This window comes from Ambystoma mexicanum, chromosome 3q (assembly GCF_040938575.1).
Source record: "Ambystoma mexicanum isolate Mex_15411 chromosome 3q, UKY_AmexF1_1, whole genome shotgun sequence".
NCBI classification, from domain to species: domain Eukaryota; kingdom Metazoa; phylum Chordata; class Amphibia; order Caudata; family Ambystomatidae; genus Ambystoma; species Ambystoma mexicanum.
Genome location: NC_090926.1, coordinates 592,967,780 through 592,988,667, shown reverse-complemented (window position 1 = coordinate 592,988,667; position 20,888 = coordinate 592,967,780). Strand labels below are relative to the sequence as shown.

The following is a 20,888-nucleotide window of genomic DNA, read 5'->3' as shown; positions in this document are numbered from 1 at the left end:
TCCTGGCAACTCCCCACATCTGCTGGGTCGAGCCCTCCACTCATATCATGTTCTGGGCCGTTTATGGCCGCATTCAAGTCATTTATGCCAGGATCATCCACATGGATGCCAGTCACTGATGGGGCCCAGAGGTTGCTTGAAACTTTATAACTCTGCCCAATCATTAGTTTGGGATGTTTAAGGGTTCCTCCAGCCATTTTACCCATTCTGGGACCATTTGTTGCTGTGCTGCTATCTTATTTTGTTCGAAAAGCTACTGGGAGCCGTTTTACGAGGTTCCTATGTCTTTCTGGGGTCCCTTCGCTGAATTCTTGGATGCAAGCTTGAGGTTCAAGGTCCTAGGAAGAGCCCCTGTTCCTTTTCTGCGTTCCTGGGTTAGTTGTTGTTTGTGTCAGGGTTGACCTCCCTCAAAGCCAAATACTGAAAATGACACCTGTAGAAAAGTGCAGTTTACTCACTGAGTTGTTTTGAGTTGCTGGAGCCATATTTGATGAAAGCCACCCCGTGAGTACTTACCTTGGGGTCTGAGGTGGGCAATTATTTGAGATACTCACCCTCAGGTGTCCCCCTTGTCCATGGTAGAGATTACTTGGAGGGGAGTCTTTATTGCATCTCCCATAGACTTCTATTGGTGTTCCTCCTGTTCTGCCACCACTTCTTCACTTTTTCAGGGGCCCCGGGTGCATCTCCTGACCTCTAGAACACTTTCTTGTGGTCTCATTTGGCTGTCCCTGGAGATGCTGGTCACAGAGCATGCACTTCTGGGGTATACTGAACATACTTTAATTAAAGCAGACAGTCCTTTTACTTTTCTATTCATTCATATGGAACTGCGAAACCACTCAGAAACTCTCCTGAAATTGACTCTGGAGTACTTAAGCTGCCCCTGGACATTATTTGTGGGCTCTGGAACAAGAATTGTCATTTTTACACTTACCTTTTACTTTTGTATTCATTTTTAAATACATACTCTACATTTTTATTATGGTGAATGTATGTTAATGTTAAAGGACATTTGTACTGTGCACTATCACCACCGGAGTGGTCCCCTGGTGCACTGGCGGCTCTGAAAGAGGAAGGGAGGGTGAGTTAGTGGGAGGAAGCAGGAAAAGTGCAAGAGAGCAGTGATGTGCTGTTGGCGGCCTCAGCCCGGTGGGTCCGTTGACTGGGCCTGGGGTGTTTGCAGCCGGTAGTAGTCGTGTACTGTTGTGCAAGTCTATGCATGTTTGTTGTTTTGTTGTTTTAGTGACGTTTGGGCAGTTTGTTGTGCTGTAGGTTTGTGGTTGTGTTTGGTTTGGAGTTTGAGAGGTGTATGCAGAGGGGGAAATTGTTAGTGGAATTGGTTAGTTGGCATCTCTATCCTGAATTGAGGCGCTGGGCTTGCATAGTCTCCCCTGATGCGCCTCTGTCCTGATCTGGGCCCATCTTGCATTCAAGGTCCCTTTCATATCTGGCCCCCACCTCCACCAGCCTCCCTCACAACCCCACCTGTCCTTCCTTCCTACTCCTGTGGCCATGTACTTAACACCGTGAGTTAATCTGGCATATTGTGTATATTTTTCCCTGACATTTTTAAGGCAGGCAACTGTTGCTAATATGTTTGATTAATTCTGTTACAATGGATGTCCAATCCTGAATGACTTCTGCCCACTACATTTGCAAAGCAGCAGACACTTTGGCATGGATGCAGACTAGCCCCCACATCCGGTCATAGACACCTACCACCTCTTTGCCAGGGTAAACTTGAGCGTTCCCCAGGAAAGAGCTTTGCATATGTGGCAATTCCAGCCCTTTGAGGGCAGGAAGAAGGCCAAACAACAAGATGGTCAAAGGACAGGCAAGAATCTCGAGTATAGAGTACTCTAGGTGGCATTAAGCAGTAAAAAGAAAAAGTGCTCGAGACAAAAATAAATATTTGCAAATAACACCTAGAACCAATGCCTTGCATCCTTGGTGAAGCCAACATTAAAGCACAGCTACCACCAACCTATTACCTAAAAACAATTTATAGTGAAATAAACACATGACGACTGAAATGAAGTGCTTAGGAACCCCTGGGACTGGGCACCTTACAGGCAACCCAATGCCATATACCTTTACGTAAGGTAAAAAGGGACGTAATCACAGGGGGATTTCAGGAAAAATCCCTCTTTCCACCAAAAAGAGAACAATGAACCAAAAAACACAGTGGGAAAAAGCATAATGTTGAGGGGCCCCAAAAGGTGGACCAAGAATTCCCAAAAAAAAATGAATTCTAGCTTAATAGCCATTATTATGTATTAAGCTATACGGTCCCTGGGCCTAAAGCCCAGGGACCGTATCTCTCCAGGACTGAAATCACTGCACTGGCTCACAGTGACTGCGAGGATCAAGTTCAAAACCCTCTGCATTGTCCACAAGGCCGTCTGGGGCCTTGGGCCAAAATACCTTCAACTCTCTCTTCCTAAATATCTTCCTTCTCGAGCTCTTCACTCATCCGCCTCCAACTCCCTCAGGGTCAACCGCTTCTCCAAACAACGAGTTGGGGGCAGATCTCTCTCCGCTGCAGGGGCCTCCCTCTGGAACAGCCTTCCTGCCTCCCTGAAACTTGAGGAGAACCATCTCTGGTTCCGGAAGCACCTCAAAACCTTCCTCCGCTTTCTCTCCCCCTCTCCCCTGCTAATACCACTGAAACTGCACTGAATCTGCAACTGGGCCACTCACCGTTCTCGGTCCTTGGCCCAGCCACTCTCCCCTGCACTTCCTCCATGGCAACCCCTGCACTACGGGACTGTGTCTGTATCCCTACAGCCCCCCTTCCTAGCACTTGTCTGCACTTTCGCACTTGCCACCAGCTGGCCCTTGTTATTTATCCTGTTTGCTGTATGCTATTAACCCTGTACTGCACTTTCCCCTCTCCCTTTCCCCCTTGCACTTTTCCCTGTACCCTTTGCACTTGCGCGATCTGAATGACACCTGGCCTAGTAGGATCGTTGTCTGTCTCCCCTTGTTCACCCCCCCTGCCTCGTCGCGCCTTGAAACACTTGTGTATAGGCGCGTTACAAATGCCATATCACATCATATGTGAAAAAAGAAAGCCCAATAAAAAAAATATATAATTTGAATACATGTCCAAAAAACTCAGAATTCACACACCAATTTTGTAATCACCGCGTCACAATGACTTCCACTGGGAGTAGAATGTACACCGCCATAGTCCCAGTCCTGCAACAAGAATGTCGTTCACACCCAGACTTTCACTCACACCCATCCCGCCACTCGCTCACTACTGCCCAAACTTTCCTCGCTCACACTCAGACCTGCAAATAATTCCAACAAGACTAAGCTTTGCATTTCAAATTCTTACATTCCGACGTCACTATGTTCCATGTAAAAAAACTTTGCAGGCTCCTAGTATTGCACACAGCCGTCACGCATACACCCCAAGCTACATGAACCAGACACCTTGAAGAATTCCAACATGTCTAAAGCTTAAAATCAAGAGTTGTCACACTGCAACTCCCTTCCACTGCTTAACAAATTCATGTGCACACTATAGCAGCCAGGTGATAAACAGATTGCCCAAGATGTATTTTGCCTTGATTTTCTTCCTCTATACTGGGGTTCGCAACTGGTATTTCTGAGTAGTAGGCCAATGGGATGGAAATAACCAGCTGGATAATATTAACAAAAGAGCGTTCAGATCCTGGATTAATGAATTAGGCTGGCCAAACCCATGAAGAACTAAGTGTGATGAACCAGGAATGAGACATGGACACAGAGGACTTCATGTTTGTTGTCATAAACCTTTATTCAATTGATAAAGGGGTTGGAAAAGGCCTCACTATCCCTACTCTAAGATGCCTTTCCCTTCCTTAACCAAAACCTAAGGCTCTGTCCAATGTCAAGACGTTCAAAGCAAAACTGTTGTGTGTCTGAAATCCTATCTGTGCGCTCATATTCTAAAAGTAACTCTAAGATGCTAAGGGAAATGTCTCCTGTCTTGAAAGGTGCACAAACATTAAAGTTTAAAAGAAAAATATATATTTACTCCAACACAAAAGTTCCCAATGGATAAGGGTCCATTTGATGTGAGTTCCAACCATGCAAGATACCTGGTGTAGTCCCCTTCCAGGTTGTCACCACTTCAGTTTAACTTAGTTCACAGTCTTGGCCTGGCCAGGCGTATCTCTTTGCCAGGACTTCTTTATCTGTTTGCTTTATACACTTGCGAATTTGGTCCTGCCTGGCATATGCCCCTACCAGGGCTTTCAGTGTGACTTTCGTTACACGCTTACAGAGTTGGGTTTGCCTCATGTACTCTCCTGCCAGGGCTTTCAATATGATTTTCTTTTTGTACTTGGAATTGTTATAGTTTCACAAAGTTCACAAAGTGAGGGTTATCCTTTCTCCCCCTTGACCTCTCTCAGACTTTGCTTCCCTTTGGTGCGAGTCCCAGACTCGTAACGATTGTGGTTTTGTAAAGTTCACAAGGTGAGGGGTTATCCTTCTCGCCCCTTGACCTCTCTCTCGTTTTGCTTCCCTTTCAAACATTTACGAATTTGTATATTTCTTATACTCTTTTCTATTAGTTCCTTTTTCGAGAAAATCGAGTCTCTTTCTTTTTCATTCCATTCACTGTCTTAACGTTTGCGAAGAGCCCCGGTGACCCAATCTCTCTCCTTGGGACTCACTGGTTTTATTTAGCGTTCTTCGGTTCTCTTGCAGTCGAGGGGGAGCGGCGCCTCGGTGCTCCCCCTCAATTTAGGCTCACCGGCTTCACTCTCCAGTCTCTGCGTCCTTCGCGGCTCCTGCCTTGTTGCAGTGGCTCTCTCTCCATGCTCGGCCAGCTGAAGCGCAGCTCTTTGTTCGATGCGGCCGCCAACCAGTCTTGCCTTTCTCTTGTGGTGCTGTCTCAGCGCAGCAAACAGTTTCCCGCAGCCTTTCTCCTTAGCCCTTGAGCAGTCTGGCTCCATGGACTCTTCCTCAGAGGCTCAACAGTCCCTTGATCGGCGTGGAGCGTATACAGCTTCCCCAAGGAGTTCCCTCTTCCATTCAGGTTTGTGCCTTTTAAATATTCTGGCACCTGTCATACACTCGGGATCAGTAGAGCGTGCTCTGAACTTCTCAGCCTCATGGAGCTTCATACTCCCTTCAGCCTCCTCGTCTCAGTATTCTCACATGTGTATAATGTCATGATGCCCGCTCCCGGGGAGCCGGTTCAAGCCCTGCGTCCCTGAAAGCGGACATCCAGTCCCCAAGGAAGGACCCAGCAACCCCATATAGGGGCCCTTTGGACAGTGTCCTGGCGCCTATGGCGCCAGGCTCATTATGGAAGTGCTTGGGTGCACTTACCTGATGCAGACCATGCTGCAGGAATCCCGTCCTCCTTGAGGCCTGAAAGGAACTACTTTACCTGTGGGACTAATTTACCATCCGGGCGTGGTCGGGGAAGGATACATACCTGATTGGAGGAAGGATACATACCTGGAACTTCTTCCAAGGCTATTTAAACCCCACCCGAACAGCCACACGTGCTTCGCGTTGTTCTGCATCTAGCAGCTGGACGCTCACCGTGTCTGCTCCTGCATCCTGACTTCTGCCACGCCTGCCAGCATCCTGGATCACCTGCAAAGGATTAGAAGAAGAGAACAGAAGAAGGAAAAGTCCTTACCTGCTAAATCCGCATCCCGGAGACATCTCGCCGACAATCCTGAAAAGGAAGACTTTTATTTAAAAGCTCATTGCGTCGATCGCTGCAGCGCCGCATTCCACTCACCTTTACAGGGCGCCTCCATGTTCAGCAGCGATCATCCGGATTCGCAGTCACGCCCCAGCGCCTAGGGAGAAAAAGACCAGAACAAAAGGTGAGAGAGAGAAGGGAATATGGAAAGCTAAATCTCCATGTTAAGACTTACCTGTTGATTCATTCCCTCTTCATTTCGGGTCCGCGCCGCATCCTGGCATTTCCGGACCCCGGCCCCTAAGGGGAAAAAAGAGACATTAGCGTTAATGAGCGAATGAAAAGACATTACCAAAAAACGCTCATTAAAGACTTACCTGATTTCTACAAGGATTTCACCTCTCATCTCGGGTCGGTGCCTGTTCCCCGGCATTCCGTACCCCGGCCCCTATGGGGAAAAAGACACTAGCATTAGTACATTAATGCGTGGACACAAGGGGAACCTCTTATCAAAAAACTTACCTGGAAGCCAAGCAAGTTTGGTTCTCACCAATCCGAAAATCCAGTGAAGTAACTGGATACCAACGCGCCCCTGCATCAGAAGCAGGATGTAGAGCTCGTCCTTCCAGACCCTAAGGTGAGACACTACGAGGAATCACAGAAGGGTTTCGAGGAGGGTGAGAGGGGAAAGTGGGAGGCTGATTGCATTACCCTGCAGACAGTTAATCCCCTATTTTCGCCTACAGAAGGATACTTCTGCGAGCCAGACAAGCCAGATTAGGGGGCCCGGTCCAGTCCGTCTTCCGAACCCTGCGCATCACCTTAGAAGAGGTCACAGCAGCGCGAACCAGGCCAGAGCCTCCGTGGGAGTCAGGTGAGCGTTACACATAAAAAGGTTGGTCCTTTCTTGGTTTTCTTTTCACACGATAATGGAAGAGGTTATTACTAGGTCTTGTGGGGAGTCGGAGGGAGCTTTTACAATAAGACATAAAAACTTGAGGTATGAAAAGAACATCCCTAAAAGGGAAATGGGGTTATGTGCCGTCACCTGATGATGCCATGTTACCCCCACCCCCTGAGGGTCTCCTCCCCCCATATTGTCTTCCCTCATATAGCCGCCCCCAGGGTTAGGATTAGGTAGTGGTTGCCATTCCCTGGCCACATGGATAGAGGCTACCTCTGGGAAAGGAGTGATGATATCACCAGATCCATCACCTAAGGGAACCAAGTCCTTCCCCACCTCCAAGTTAGAGCTGGGTCGTCCTGTGTAGATCAGCAAGACATTCACGGTTTTGGACGATTAAAGTGCTCCAAGACACTTCTTTCTTTGCTGTGTATGGTCTTACTTGGCCAGCACTGTGTGCTTTGCGATGTCATGTAGGTCCTCCTGGATGTACTGCTGCTAGGTACCAACACACCAGTATCCTTAGATCACCTGACAGGGGTCGGGCATCAAACTCTTAAGATGGCTGGAAGCCAGAGGATTAGTGTGTCCCACTCCAACACCGGGTTGTCAACTCATCTGTAAATTATTAGTACTGGTTCTGGGATTCTCCCTCTTGGTCCCTGGGACTGGTTCTGTTCTGTCACCAAGACTGTAATCGGCTCCACTATCTCTAAACTAATCTACGGGCGGATCTTCTCCCTAGCACATTCTTCTGACTATGGGGTGTACTCCATCTTTCCTTGAACATATCTCTTCCCTAATCTTGCCCACCCAACGTCCATCTTTTCCCTTCTCTTTCTTCCTCCCTCCAATTTTTCACACTTCGCCCCCTCTCTTGCTGCAGTCCTTCACTCTGGTATTTCCCAATTGCCACTCAATCATTTGTCTCTCCTGGCCACTTCCCTTCCTTCCTCCAAGTGTATGCCTTTCTCTGTGACTTTGCCTACCTACCCCGTCCGTCATTTCATTCGCTCCCAATAGCCACACCATAATTTCTCTCCTCTGGGCTGTTTATCTTCCTCAAGCTTTTCACTCTTCCCTATTTGCCCGTCTTTCCCTTTACTCCCGCCTCCTTTCCAGTATTAGATTCTCTCTTTTGCATGGTTCCACTCTTTTCTCTCTCGTCTCACCTAACCTCACTCTACCACTCTCTTACATTACCTTCTTTTTGTCCCCTGCTTTATATTGATCACGTCCTCGCTTCCGTTTCTTCCTCAATCCAACTCTACTCCTCTCGCTCTTTGAATATGCCTTGTGATCCATTAACTCCCACAACACTGACCAGGATGCAGGTTTGTTTATACCCAGGGTCACTGGGTTGCATAGCTCTGCATTATTGCCAAGAATTAAATTTTTAGCTTATCAAATTTAAACAATCAAGATTAGATGATGTTACAAAGTGATTAATAAAAGTATAAACCAGTAAATAAGTACAGCAGGAACAACATCTCCTGATGTATATGAGCACTGCGCTGGGGTTACCTGCATAAGAGTATTGCTCCAAGGACTGCCTATATACAACCTTCTGGGGCCTGCAATGTGTAGCGGGTGTTGATCCCTGGCCCCCAGGATCTCATCCCCTAGCCTCTCCTTAGAGATCCCATCTAACCACTGTGACCTATATAAAGGCAGACTTGCACATCAGACGTAGCAGGCAACACCCCCGCCCCCGTACACACAAACATAAGAGAATTGCAACTGGATTTTCACATGAAGAAATTAAAAAGGACAAAGGATGAAACTTTTTGTGAGTCCATTCACATTGCTCCAACTAAAGGCCCACTGGCATACATTCTTCCTATCTTACCTGCAGTTTTTATAACAGAGGCTATCCAATAGACACGGCTGGGCATAGCGGCATCACTGTTCAAGGTTTCCACCTTCATTCCCTTCACCACATCGTCCCATTGATCAAAGAGTGGTACCTGAAAAGGAGGGCACATGAATGAAAGGGGCAGTGGAATTAGGACCACTTCCTTAAAAAAAGAAAACTCTACTATCGAAAAGCAGGCTGGCACACACCTCTGTAAACGTCAGCCAGCCTTAACTGTAGGCATGCACACTGTGGGTCCATTGCTGTGCCTATGGGGACAGCACCCATCATTACTCCTCAGTGTCTGTATATGCCCTGCCACCCGCCACCAGATATGACAGAGAATCAGCGCAACAGTTATTAAATAAAACGTATAGCAAATCTATCACCAAATAATCTGATGTATTTCTTTAGTAATTTTCAGATTGACTGAAAAAAGTCTGCAATTTAACAATTCATTGTAAATGGTGTATGGTGTGATTATGTTTTTAAAATGAAGACCAGTGCATTCCTTACAGATCCTAAGGAAAGAGTTTGAATGTTCTCAGTTAAAAAATGGGCATGGTGGAATTGGGCTCAGGTCCCAGGCCTTCTGGGGGCCTGGGACCTCAATGCCTTCAACTCTCTCTTCCTAAATATCTTCCTTCTCGTGCTCTTCGCTCATCCGCCTCCAACTCCCTCAGGGTCAGTCTCTTCTCCAAGCAACAAGTTGGTGGTAGATCTCTTTCTTCAGCTGGGGCCTCCCTCTGGAACAGCCTCCCTGCCTCTCTGAAACTTGAGGAGACCCATCTCTGGTTCCGGAAGAACCGCAAAACCTTCCACTTTGCTTCTGCTTTCTCTCCTCCTCTCACCTGCTGATCGCCTGGCTGAAACTGAAACTGCACTGGTTACCTGGCTAGCTCTGATCTCGAGCCCAGGTACCCTCCCCGCCAGTTGCACACCTGCACTGCCGCCCTGGCAATCCTTGCACTCAGGGGCTGTTTCTGTATCCCTACAGCCCCCTACTAGCACTTGACACCGGATGTCTGCACTTGCCATTGCACTTGCCATTAGCGGGCCACACTTTTTATTTATTGTTTTTTGTTTATTTTACCGTTATCCTTTGTACTGCACTGCCCCCTCCCCTATGCCCCGAACTTCTCCCCCCCGCCTCGCCTGCACTTGCGCGATCTTAATGTCACCTGGGCTAGTAAGATCGCTGTCTATGTCTTCCCTCCGTTTCCCCCTACCTTGCTGCATCGTGGCTTGAAACACTTGCGTATAGGCGCGTTATAAATGCCATATCATATATCATATCATATCATAGTAGTGGATGGTCAACAGGACACCAGTAAGATTGTGACCTGGGAGTATTTTGCACCCTATTTTTTAAGGTTGGGAATAAATATGATTATTAGGCTCTAAACAAGTAATTCATATTCCCAATGGGTGGATTTTTTAGTGAAAATATGTTATCTTTAAACTGGTCTCTCTTTACAATTCAGATTTCTTTGCAACTAGTAATTAATGCAAATTAAGTGCGGAAATTGTATCTTATAGCTCTTCTTCAGATCTGGTAGTATTAACATAGATAGTAGGGAAAGAGGACACCACAACTCCTGCTCTGACACCCAATGGAGGAGAATAGACACTCCAACCTCACTACACATAGTTCATTAGAATACAACACTATACATAGTTCATTACAATACAACAGGGAGTGCGCCACGCTAAAACCTCAATTGTTTATGCGTAGGCCTCTCTCCCAATATGCAGGACTCTGAAATCTAGCTGTGTTTTAGGATTGTAATGAATTATTCAATTGTTTCTCAAATACAGCTGCGTACGGTACTATACTCAATTGTTCTTTAGGCGTGGTCTTCTCGCTCCACTTTGCAGGACTCTCAAATCTAGCTTCTGTCACACCATGCAGGACTCCCGAATCTAGGCATTCACCCATACTGTGAAGATTAGCTACAAAACATATAACACACTAACAAAAAATAACACACTAACAAAAAAAGCTCAAACTCTCTGCATACTTAAATCACTCAAAGAACTCACACAACCACCTCTCGCACTGCAAGGTGCATGCACTTCACCACACCGCAACAAAAGATAAGCTGCACCAACAGCACACAAGGTCTGACATCGCTCCGATACTCGCACCAAAGCTCAGCGCACGGTGTATACTGAGATGAAGCTGCCAATAGAACACCACCACTCTCACTATCCTACTCCCTCTTCACCCTACTAACCCATCCCTCCTTCTCACTTGCAGATCCGCCACAGCGCCTGCGGACCAAATCCGTTGGTGACGGTGTGCGGTACAAATACCTTTAACATTTAACATTAACATTAACATAAACAGTTCCTAGATTGACAATGCTCTGCTGGCACCATCAATGCTAACATATGTGTGGAGCTGTGTGGTAGGAAGGCTGAGGATCCTATGGGCCTGTTTGGCTTGTATTATCATTGTACTCAGTCAGCCAAGGACAAACTCCCCACACCAGAGAGCTGTTTACAACCCGTCCCAGAGCAGAGCATTGTTTTGCGGTACAGTTATACCATAAGCAGAGCTTTAAAGATGGTAAAATGGGTTCTTGATATTCTGCAAAGGGAGCAGCACTCTGCACTAAGGCTCTAACAGATTACCTATTGTCTGAAATATTTTTCAATGTGCGGACCTCTAAGAGCAATCAGAAACTCACTTACATTTGCAATGGTTTAACATAGAAATGCCCTGTAAAGGGGTTCTAGAACTGGCTGCACAACAGTCAGCAACATAATTGCAAAGATCCAGCTAAGATTCTAGAACCACGTTTTGGCTCGCTGCACCTTTTCAGAGGAGAATTATCTATTTGCATATTAGCCTGGTCCTACCGAGATTGGCAGTCCAGCACCGATATACTAGACAATTCTCTTCTGAACAAGAGTACCAACATCAACCCCAAACACAAGTTTTAGCCTTGTTGGGCCTCAGTGAGGTGAAGTTGTGGCGCTCTAAGCACAGTGAGCAAGGGGTCCACGTCTGGATTACCCAGGGTAACATAGGGTGAAACCACACTTAATGGAAATGATGATGCTGACGATGCAAAGTTCAGAGCAGGCATAAGAGAGCTGAAGAAGGCCCGATTACGGAGTAACAAATGTACTGACTGTTAGGAAAGATTTTCGTTTTGCTGCTTTCCTCCCATAGATGTCTACGGGATAGCCTTTGTTTTTGCTAGTTTTTGGAGGCAAGTAAAGCTTTATGCTTTAATTCCCTTGCCTGTGTGCTCATTCGTATGGGGCAACTGACTAGTCCCTAAGATTATCAGTACTCAGAGACTCTCCCTTTGCGAATGCTTGTATTGTTAAAATAGCGTGCATCACAGTACAGGTAAATGTAGGTAGGATACTTTGTATCTTTATAACTTTTTATATCATGGCTTTTTGATTACTTTTACAAAGTGCCTAAGACAGGCTGGTTGCAGCTGTGATATTTGACAGATTGTGACATTTTACTTGTGCACTTATGCATTTACCACAAATGGTTACTTAAGTGGCTAACACACTAAGCTAGCCGTACCAGGAGGTTTTTCGCTTGTTCTTTGGCCATAGTGTTCTTTGGCCTTCTTCCTGCCTTCTCAGGTCAGGACATCCCATATATGCAAATTCCTGGGAAAGCTGAGGCTGTGGAAAGGGTGGTTACTGTGTGTGGCCAGAGAAAGGCGCTGGGACTGCCTAGTCCCAATCGACATCTCTGGTGCCGGAATGTCTGTTTCTGGGCATATGTTGTGGCCAGTGGCTATTGTGAGGGGTCGGAGTGAGGAGACAGACACAGCGTTCACAGGGTTGGTTATTTCACAATGACTTATTTAAATAATAAAAGAGGTTGGAAAAACGCCTCACTAGCCCTAACTCTATGAGGGGGTTTCCCTGCCGCAACAAAACTAATGTACCAGTCTTTATCAGGATGTCCAAAATAACATTCTGCGTCCTGTGTCCTAAACCTACTCTGACCCTCGCACTCAATATGCTTCAAAACATACTAAAAGGGTTACAATAATATATATTTTGGCTAATCCTCAGCAGCCTTCTCCAAATCTGTTACACAAAGTGAAGTTAGCACCCTAAGTGTTCCAAAATAAAGTTTCCAAGTAAGCGTATCTTACTTGTATGTGCATCCGCTATTTGGAAATTGATTTTCTTCCGAGCAAAGTGGATTTAAAAAAAAAAGAAAATAATTTGTTTTTTACATAGAACTTTAATCTAAAGGGCTTTACACAGGACATATGTACATACATTACTACTATTACCCAATCAAGATTTGGTAGTAATGCCAGTGGGACAATCACATACCCTGGTCTTTTCCTCCGATTTAGGAAGAATACCTTTTTTTATCCTTTAACTCTCCTGACAAGGACTGGGTGTATCTTACATTACTGATTAGGGTATATCAGTAACTGGGACAAAGAAGAGTGGGGTTCTTCTCGTGTGTCTTTTATTCTTTTTGGTATCGCTTTACATGTAAACCTGTTTTGGGTTTCTCTTGGACCCACAACCATGGTATACTCTCCTGATATGATAAGTCCTTTATAACACGCCTGTACACAAATGCTTCTAGGATTGTGTGGTGTTTGTGCTACTTAACAACTGGTTAACTTGCCATGTACTAATCTATTATGGCACAGTGCACACCAGTAGTTAAATTACTCTTAGTGTTTAAAGGAAATTTTATGGGGTGCAGGGGAGAAAAACAACCTTGACACAGGGTTGTATAAATCTATGAAAAAACAACAGGTGTCCATACACTTATGGAACACTCCCGTCCCCTGCACACCCTTAGAATTGAAAATACAATCAATATTTATAACATTTGGCTTGATTATACGTAACACAAAAATTTAGGAAACCAGTTTTTTGTAAAATATTCTCTGTATATTTCAAATAAATTGTTGCTGTAGTCCACCAATTGTTCTTCACATATTATTTCAACAAAACATTAATTTCCGTATTCTCAGCATACTAGAAAAAATGCAGTTCCTGAAAAAAGATGCTTATGCAATTTCTTTCATTGGTCCTCGTGGGTAAACAATGTTCGTGGCTTTAACTCGACGCGTTTCGGGGTTTGATCCCCCTTCTTCAGGAGTTATTCACCCACTTTCAAACTTTCTTTCTTTAACTTTTTCTCAATCACCTATAACATATAATGCTATATTAGATTCTGTATTTTAGTAATGAATACCTCTGTCATATTGTCATAATCACTGGTAGAAGTAATGATAGCCTAGACGGTCACCTCTCTCTGTGGTAGATTTACTCAAAGTGTCTTTCAATCAGAAATCTAGTGACTTTTAATCAATTCTAAAAAAAACATCTAAAATGAGGAAGAAGCGAAACGGATATTAGGTCTCATTAAGGAAATAGAAACTACGACTCCAACAACTACTAGTCTGGAAAAATTAATCACACAACTGGAGAGAGTGATCAAAAGAGAGATCTCGCAGAAACTGCATGCAACAACATTGGTGCAATATTATCGTGCACAACGAATATCTAGAGGATTAAGAGTCTATCTAAGACCCACATTGTGCAAGGAAAACCCAGACTTTGTAAAAAGATGGGAGCAGATCCTAAATAAGTGTTCCCTGGATTTAATTTTGTTAACAATTGAAGAATTATCCAAATCGGTTAACACACTAGATCAAGAGATTGAGGACCTTACGGAACAGCTATCGAAATTCAAGAACCAGGAGGAACTTACAGCCCTCATAGAAGAAGTCAATAGATCTCTGGACGGATATAAGAAGGACATAGAACAACGAAAAGTCCGTAAATTTAGAAGGGATACACCAGACTATCTATAGGACATAGTGTATTCGTAGCAGGAATATTACGCACAACAGAAATCAGGACCAGATAGGAGACAACATCCAAACCGCAAACCAGCGGGACAAGAAACTAGTGGCTCTAGCAGCGAAATACCAACCAGTGGAGAAGAAGTGATCAATACAGTAACACCAGAGACAAGACCGATCATACACACATCACAAGAAGCCACAACGTCAAAAGCGCAACCAATACCAACTTCTTTTTTAGAAAAAAGACAGCGCGAAGAAGCAATAAGAAATCTAAGACCGAGGAACAAACAGAACAACTAGTAGTCAATATCTCCTCGAAACAACTTACCAAGGATCAAATAGACACATTGAATGTGGGTTTATCCTTTATACCAACACAGAATTCTAATCTACTGGAAGAAAAGGTCAACCTACACAGACTGGCACGTAAAATGAGAAAGTTTTTTTCGACACTCAAGCAACAGCAACAGACAGAGTGAGGAGCATCAATATCTGGAAATAAAACCCAAGAGTCAATTCGACCCCCAAATTAACAATATAACCATCAAGATGTTCGAGGAACAAATGACGACGGATCTCAGGAGAGTGAATTTTACGAAAACCAAAAATTACAAGATTAGGAGACGCCAGAGTGAAATAATTAAAAATCTAGCAGATGACAGGAGCCTGACATTAAAACCAGCAGACAAAGGAGGAGCCATAGTTATTATGGACACTACATACTATGAAGAAAAGATCCAGGAGCTATTATCAGACGAAGATCCAATCAAAAACATCTCAGAACTGATTGAAAGAACTTTAGGGAAAGCTATTGAGCAAGATTGGATCTCAAACAAAACTAAACAATACTTGACCAACACACACCCAATTACACCCATTTTCTATGGATTACCAAAGATCCACAAAAATCTGAGGACCCCACCACTCAGACCCATAGTGGCGGGCACGCATAGTATCTTCAACCCTTTAGCCATATATGTAGATAAGGCTCTACAACCACTGGTGCAGACTACATCCACATATCTGAAGGACACCACCGATTTCCTGAATCACCTAGACACCCTGACAAACAACAACAACGGCGATCTATTAGTTTCCTTTGACGTACAAAGCCTGTCCATACTACACCAAGATGGATTGGAGGCTCTGGAATGGACACTACTACAAAGTGAATGTGAAGCAAACAAAATATTTATTTTAGAGTTAAGTAAAATCATACTCGTCAATAATTATTTCAGACACAAAACCCAATATTATCTACAAGCATCAGGAACATCTATGGGGTCCTCAATGGCCCCAGCATATGCCAATCTATTCATGTACCATCTAGAGATGAATTGGATTTTAAAACCCACCAAATGGACAGATAAACTGATAACTTGGAAAAGATTCATCGACGATGTATTTGTAATCTGGAGAGGGGAATGTACAGAACTGGACGAATTCCTACAGTACATCAACTCAGTCCATACTAGGATAAAATTCACCATGGAAGTTGGAACATCCAAATTACACTTCTTGGATGTGGAACTGGAAATCAAACAGGAAGGTATCACTACAAACATATATCAGAAACCCACAGATGTTAACAATACTCTACATTTTCAAAGCCATCATCCGGAACATCTGAGAAATAATTTACCGTACAGTCAATTTCTTCGTCTCAAAAGGATCATCTCATCCACAGAAACACTTAAAGAGGAAAATATTCGGATGACCGAGAAATACAAGAAAAGAGGATATCCAGAATCTACGATTAAAAAAGCAGAGGAAAAAACACAGAAGTTGGATAGAAAGAATCTACTAATTGCAAAAAACAAATCCAAGGAGATACCGTTCCTATACGCATTAAGATACTCGGCTCAAAGTCACCATATAACAAGAATGATTAAGAAGAACTGGAGAATTATAGAACTTGACCCGCAACTCAAGAGACTCTTTCCTGAACCACCCATAATTGTGTATAAACGAGGACGGAACTTCAGGGATCAACTAGTTAAAGCTGAAAGACCCAGATTGGACAGTCAACGAACATTAACAAAGAAAAAAGCAGGCACCTTCGCATGCTTAAGCTGCAGTAATTGCAACAATATAATGAAGGGCAGCTATGTGAGACACCCAAACAATGGTAACAAAATTCAATTACACGACTTTGCTACATGTGATACTAAATCCGTCATCTATGGACTAAGTTGTCCCTGCGGGATCTACTATGTGGGCCAGACCCAGAGAAAGGCGAAAGAGCGCTGGAACGAACATAAGAGCAATATAAGGACTAATAACATACATTCACCAGTAGCCAGACACTTTGCTATGAAAAAACACAGCATAGCACAATTAAAGGTCATAATACTTGAAGTAGTAAAGAAATCCCAGAGAGGAGGCAACCATGGCAGACTGATGGACCAAAGAGAGATCCATTGGATCGAAAAACTAAACAGTCATGCACCAAATGGAATGAATGAAGACTATAGCTTGGCTTGCTTTTTGTAAATCACTAATGATGGACTTCTGGGGAGCCCTCCCCACTCTAAACACCATAACAACTGAGGAAACAAATATAATCCGAAAGATACAGGTGAAAATAACATAAAACCCCATTGGTTGGGCATCATGCCATAGTAAACCATAAATCCATTCCTCATAGATCTTTTCTCCCAATTATGCAATAGATGACCTCCCCTTTTTTCTCGCAGCCAATGTTCCACAAAGTAGCGAACTAGGATGAGTAAGAGTGTAACAGATGTGTAAATACAAGACACTAATATGCTTACTAACGGTGCACTTTGTCATTAAACTGCAAAAATATGTGTGTTACAAATAGTTAAGGGTTGCTATACAGCATTAGAAAACATGATGATTTATAATGTAACAGATATGTTATGACAGAAAAATTGTTTATTAATGTTGATTTTTATTTTCTATACACAACATTGTGATACGTGCATATAATATACAGCCTAAAACTTTAGAACGAACAACGCAACATGTGAGCATACTGTCATAAAAGTTCTAATGAACGCCTAGATGTTCCGATTTATTAGTCTCTCTGAACATCTCTCCTTCACATTTTTTACCATGGTACTATTGCCATTGTGGAGTGCCACCCACATGTTCTTGTAATAAGGATTACATTTGAATATATTCTTACATATAGACACACACACAGCATAGATCGATCTATAGGCCTCCATCATGCGCAGACGTCATCACGTCATACGCTGGCGTATTCTGGACGTGACGTCATCACGTCATGACGTGATTTCGTCACAATATAAACAAATGGCCATTTTTGGTTAATACAAACGCCGAATGAAGCGGACAGACGCTTTATCTACTCTTTAAGAGGTGAGTCACATTAGATCTAAGGGGATGCACTGGTTGCATTCTAACTTGTATTTTAATTACCATGACGTTTTGATACTTCCACACGGCATATAGAGAGTTCGACTCAACATGTGATTTGTTGATTATTCCTACTATAGATACACACCTGTGAGGGACTCCCCATTGAGTGGATTCTAAACCAAGCACCTGGATACTGAGTGGAACCACTGCACCGAGCCCAGTTATCCACAATTGGATGTTCATAATACCTATAATTGGGGGCTTGGACCTGACACCTCGAGGTAATTACAATGTTGGTACAGTTCTCATGATTGATAGACTGAGAGATGAGATATTATAGGCACTATAATTCTATATATCCTTTCTTCCAATTTTTTGTCAAAAATAAATTAGCTTGTGTTTTTTAGATGTTTTTTTTAGAATTGATTAAAAGTCACTAGATTTCTGCTTGAAAGACACTTTGAGTAAATCTACCACAGAGAGAGGTGACCTTCTAGGCGATCATTACTTCTACCAGTGATTATGACAATATGACAGAGGTATTCATTACTAAAATACAGAATCTAACTATAGCATTTTATGTTATAGGTGATTGAGAAAAAGTTAAAGAAAGAAAGTTTGAAAGTGGGTGAATAACTCCTGAAGAAGGGGGATCAAACCCCGAAACGCGTCGAGTTAAAGCCACAAACATTGTTTACCCACGAGGACCAATGAAAGAAATTGCATAAAAATCTTTTTTCAGGAACTGCATTTTTTCTAGTATGCTGAGAATACGGAAATTAATGTTTTGTTGAAATAATATGTGAAGAACAATTGGTGGACTACAGCAACAATTTATTTGAAATATACAGAGAATTTTCCTAAATTTTTGTGTTACGTATAATCAAGCCAAATGTTATAAATATTGATTGTATTTTCAATTCTAAGGGTGTGCAGGGGACGGGAGTGTTCCATAAGTGTATGGACACCTGTTGTTTTTTCATAACTTGCCATCTACTGTCAATCTTGTCCCCCAAAGTCACTGGCGTGAGGAAGAGAGATGTTTTTAAGACTCTCCAGCAAATCCCTTCTCCCGCCTTCTTAATGTTTGTGTACTTATATTAGTAACAATCGTGGTTTTTGGCTTTCAGTGACTGTTGGGGAGAATTCTCAGAAATGTGCTAATTCCCTTCTACTTTAGAGACCCCCAGCTCTTTTTGCTGGACTTTTAATTTCTATCCTGTAGAGACCGAGATCTTTTTACCACTCTCTCATGTATTTTTCTTTAATTTGAACACTGTGGGCCTCATTATAACCTAGGCGCTCCCGTAATGAAGGGTGCCGGCACGGGACCGGCACCCTTCGTTACGGGTACGCCTATTACAAGGTTGCCTTTGCGGGGCATGGTAAGGACGCCTGGTAAAACCAGGCTTCCTTAGCGGGTCCCACGAGGGGAACAGGGAGCTAATAATGGGCCGTTATTAACTGGGAATGGGGATGGGTTCCTTCAAGGAGGAATTACCGGATCCTCCAATGTCGGAATGACCCGGTTATTCCTCATTGAAGGAACCCGGTACTGGGACCCGGTATGGAGGCAGCCATGCCCTTATTAAGGGCATGGCTGCCTCCATTCTCGTAATGAGGCCCTGTGTTTCACATCTTTTTACATTGTGGCACACAGCACCTTCAGTGCAGTGGCACAGGGAAGTCTTTTAGATTTCCCAAAGGCTTAAATACCTTCTCTTGGTTACACTACTGTTTCCAAGAGCAGTGAAGTGAAATTGACTTTACTTACATTTGTAACTTTCTAGACCCAGCACACACTATCTTACAATAGAGGGCTGGAGGGGTTACTTAGTATCCACTTTGTTTAGTTTCTCATGTAACATTTTTATGTTACTCTTTCTACAATTAATGGTTGGTGGCAGTGGTTTACTTTTTCCTACCATTGTTTCTACCGCGGGCTGCAATTGCAGCTGCCGTAAAACACCCATGGGTGCCCATTTGGTCAAAATGGCCATGGTCGTCTTTTTTTTGTTGCCATTTCTTGTTGGAAAGGTCCTTCTCGAGATTTACCCTGTGTGCCAAACCCGGTTTGGTCCCTTTGTTTGTTGTCTCTTTGGCAGGGTTCACTGCTGAAGACCGCCTCTGGCTCCAGCGTGTCTGGCAGGGCAGGAAGCAAGGGAGGTGCCCGAAACTTTCTGTGCTTAGTCTCCTTGGTTATAGGAATGCAGCCAAAGGTTATTGGCTGGCTGGCTGTCCTTGGAGGACAGCCACCCTGCTGTGCGAGTGACAGCTAGGCTACGAGTGAATGGGAGAAACCTGCATAAAAGAAGAAGAACTTGAAAGAGAGGTGCTTGTTTTGCCCGGTGAAGCCCTGCTGCAGTGCTGAAGCTCAGAGAATGCCTCAACTAGTGAAGCCCTGCAAAAGACGACTTCTCCCCTTGGGTTGGTGGGACCAATAGACCCCAAGACAAACTCATTGGAAATCCTCTCTGAGCTGGCTGTACTTCCATTGCTGCTGCAGGAACCGATTGCCAGAGAGAGGAACACCAGAATAGAGTGTATTGTTTTTAAGTCGGACCCAAGCTCCAGGAAGATCCTCCGGACTCCCTCAAGCAGGACTAACCAAGCCCGAGCCGCCTCAACAGAGTGCTGCACCCCAGAAGTAAGGAAAGCCCACAAGGTATATGAGAACCGCAGTGGCGCTATTCGTGAGAAGCTGAAACCGTGAAGTGCCACTGATCTAAAGTTTGCCCGTTTCTGCTGTTGACATTCGAATCGTAGCGCAGGAGTGCCAAGAAGTCCTCCCTCTTGACCACACGACTGAGGCCCAGGAACAACAGGATCTGCCATACTACAACAGGAACAGAAGCCAGCTGGAACCAATTTCTTCAGACCTATGGTACTCTAAACTAAGGGGAACTTACCTCTTGTTGTGTAGCATTGCTAGCTCTCAGTCGAGGCTTGTCTTTGTTACCTTTTGCAGAGTTGATTGCAGCTTTGCCCATCAAAAGCCTCCCAGTTTGTGGCCCAACGGTGATTCTTTTTCAACACAAACTATAACATTGTGCAATACATTTTACTTACCTTCAAGGAGAACTGCAGCTCCCCCAGACTTTGCTCAATTGACATTGGCTGTCCTGGCTCCCTGAAGACTCTTCTAACCTCCGACTTTGAAAAATGTGCGACTCTTTGCAGGGACAGATCAAAACATACTTGTGTAGCTGGGAAAGGGTTCATCTACATTGCACTGGGGGTTGAAAAGTGTTTACCTGTTTGAGAAACTTGTTAACCATTGTTTTTTCCCTT

The 20,888-nt window shown here is 44.0% G+C and overlaps 1 protein-coding gene across 2 annotated transcripts in view; it reads right to left on the bottom strand.

The window, feature by feature from the left end:
- L3MBTL2 (L3MBTL histone methyl-lysine binding protein 2) overlaps positions 1-20,888 on the bottom strand; it is a 1,258,415-nt gene that overhangs the window by 785,221 nt on the left and 452,306 nt on the right. For both annotated transcript variants that reach the window (XM_069654433.1, XM_069654434.1), the window contains exon 7: positions 8,416-8,533. In XM_069654433.1, the coding sequence (XP_069510534.1) occupies positions 8,416-8,533 (118 nt within the window). The remainder of the gene's footprint in view (positions 1-8,415; positions 8,534-20,888) is intronic.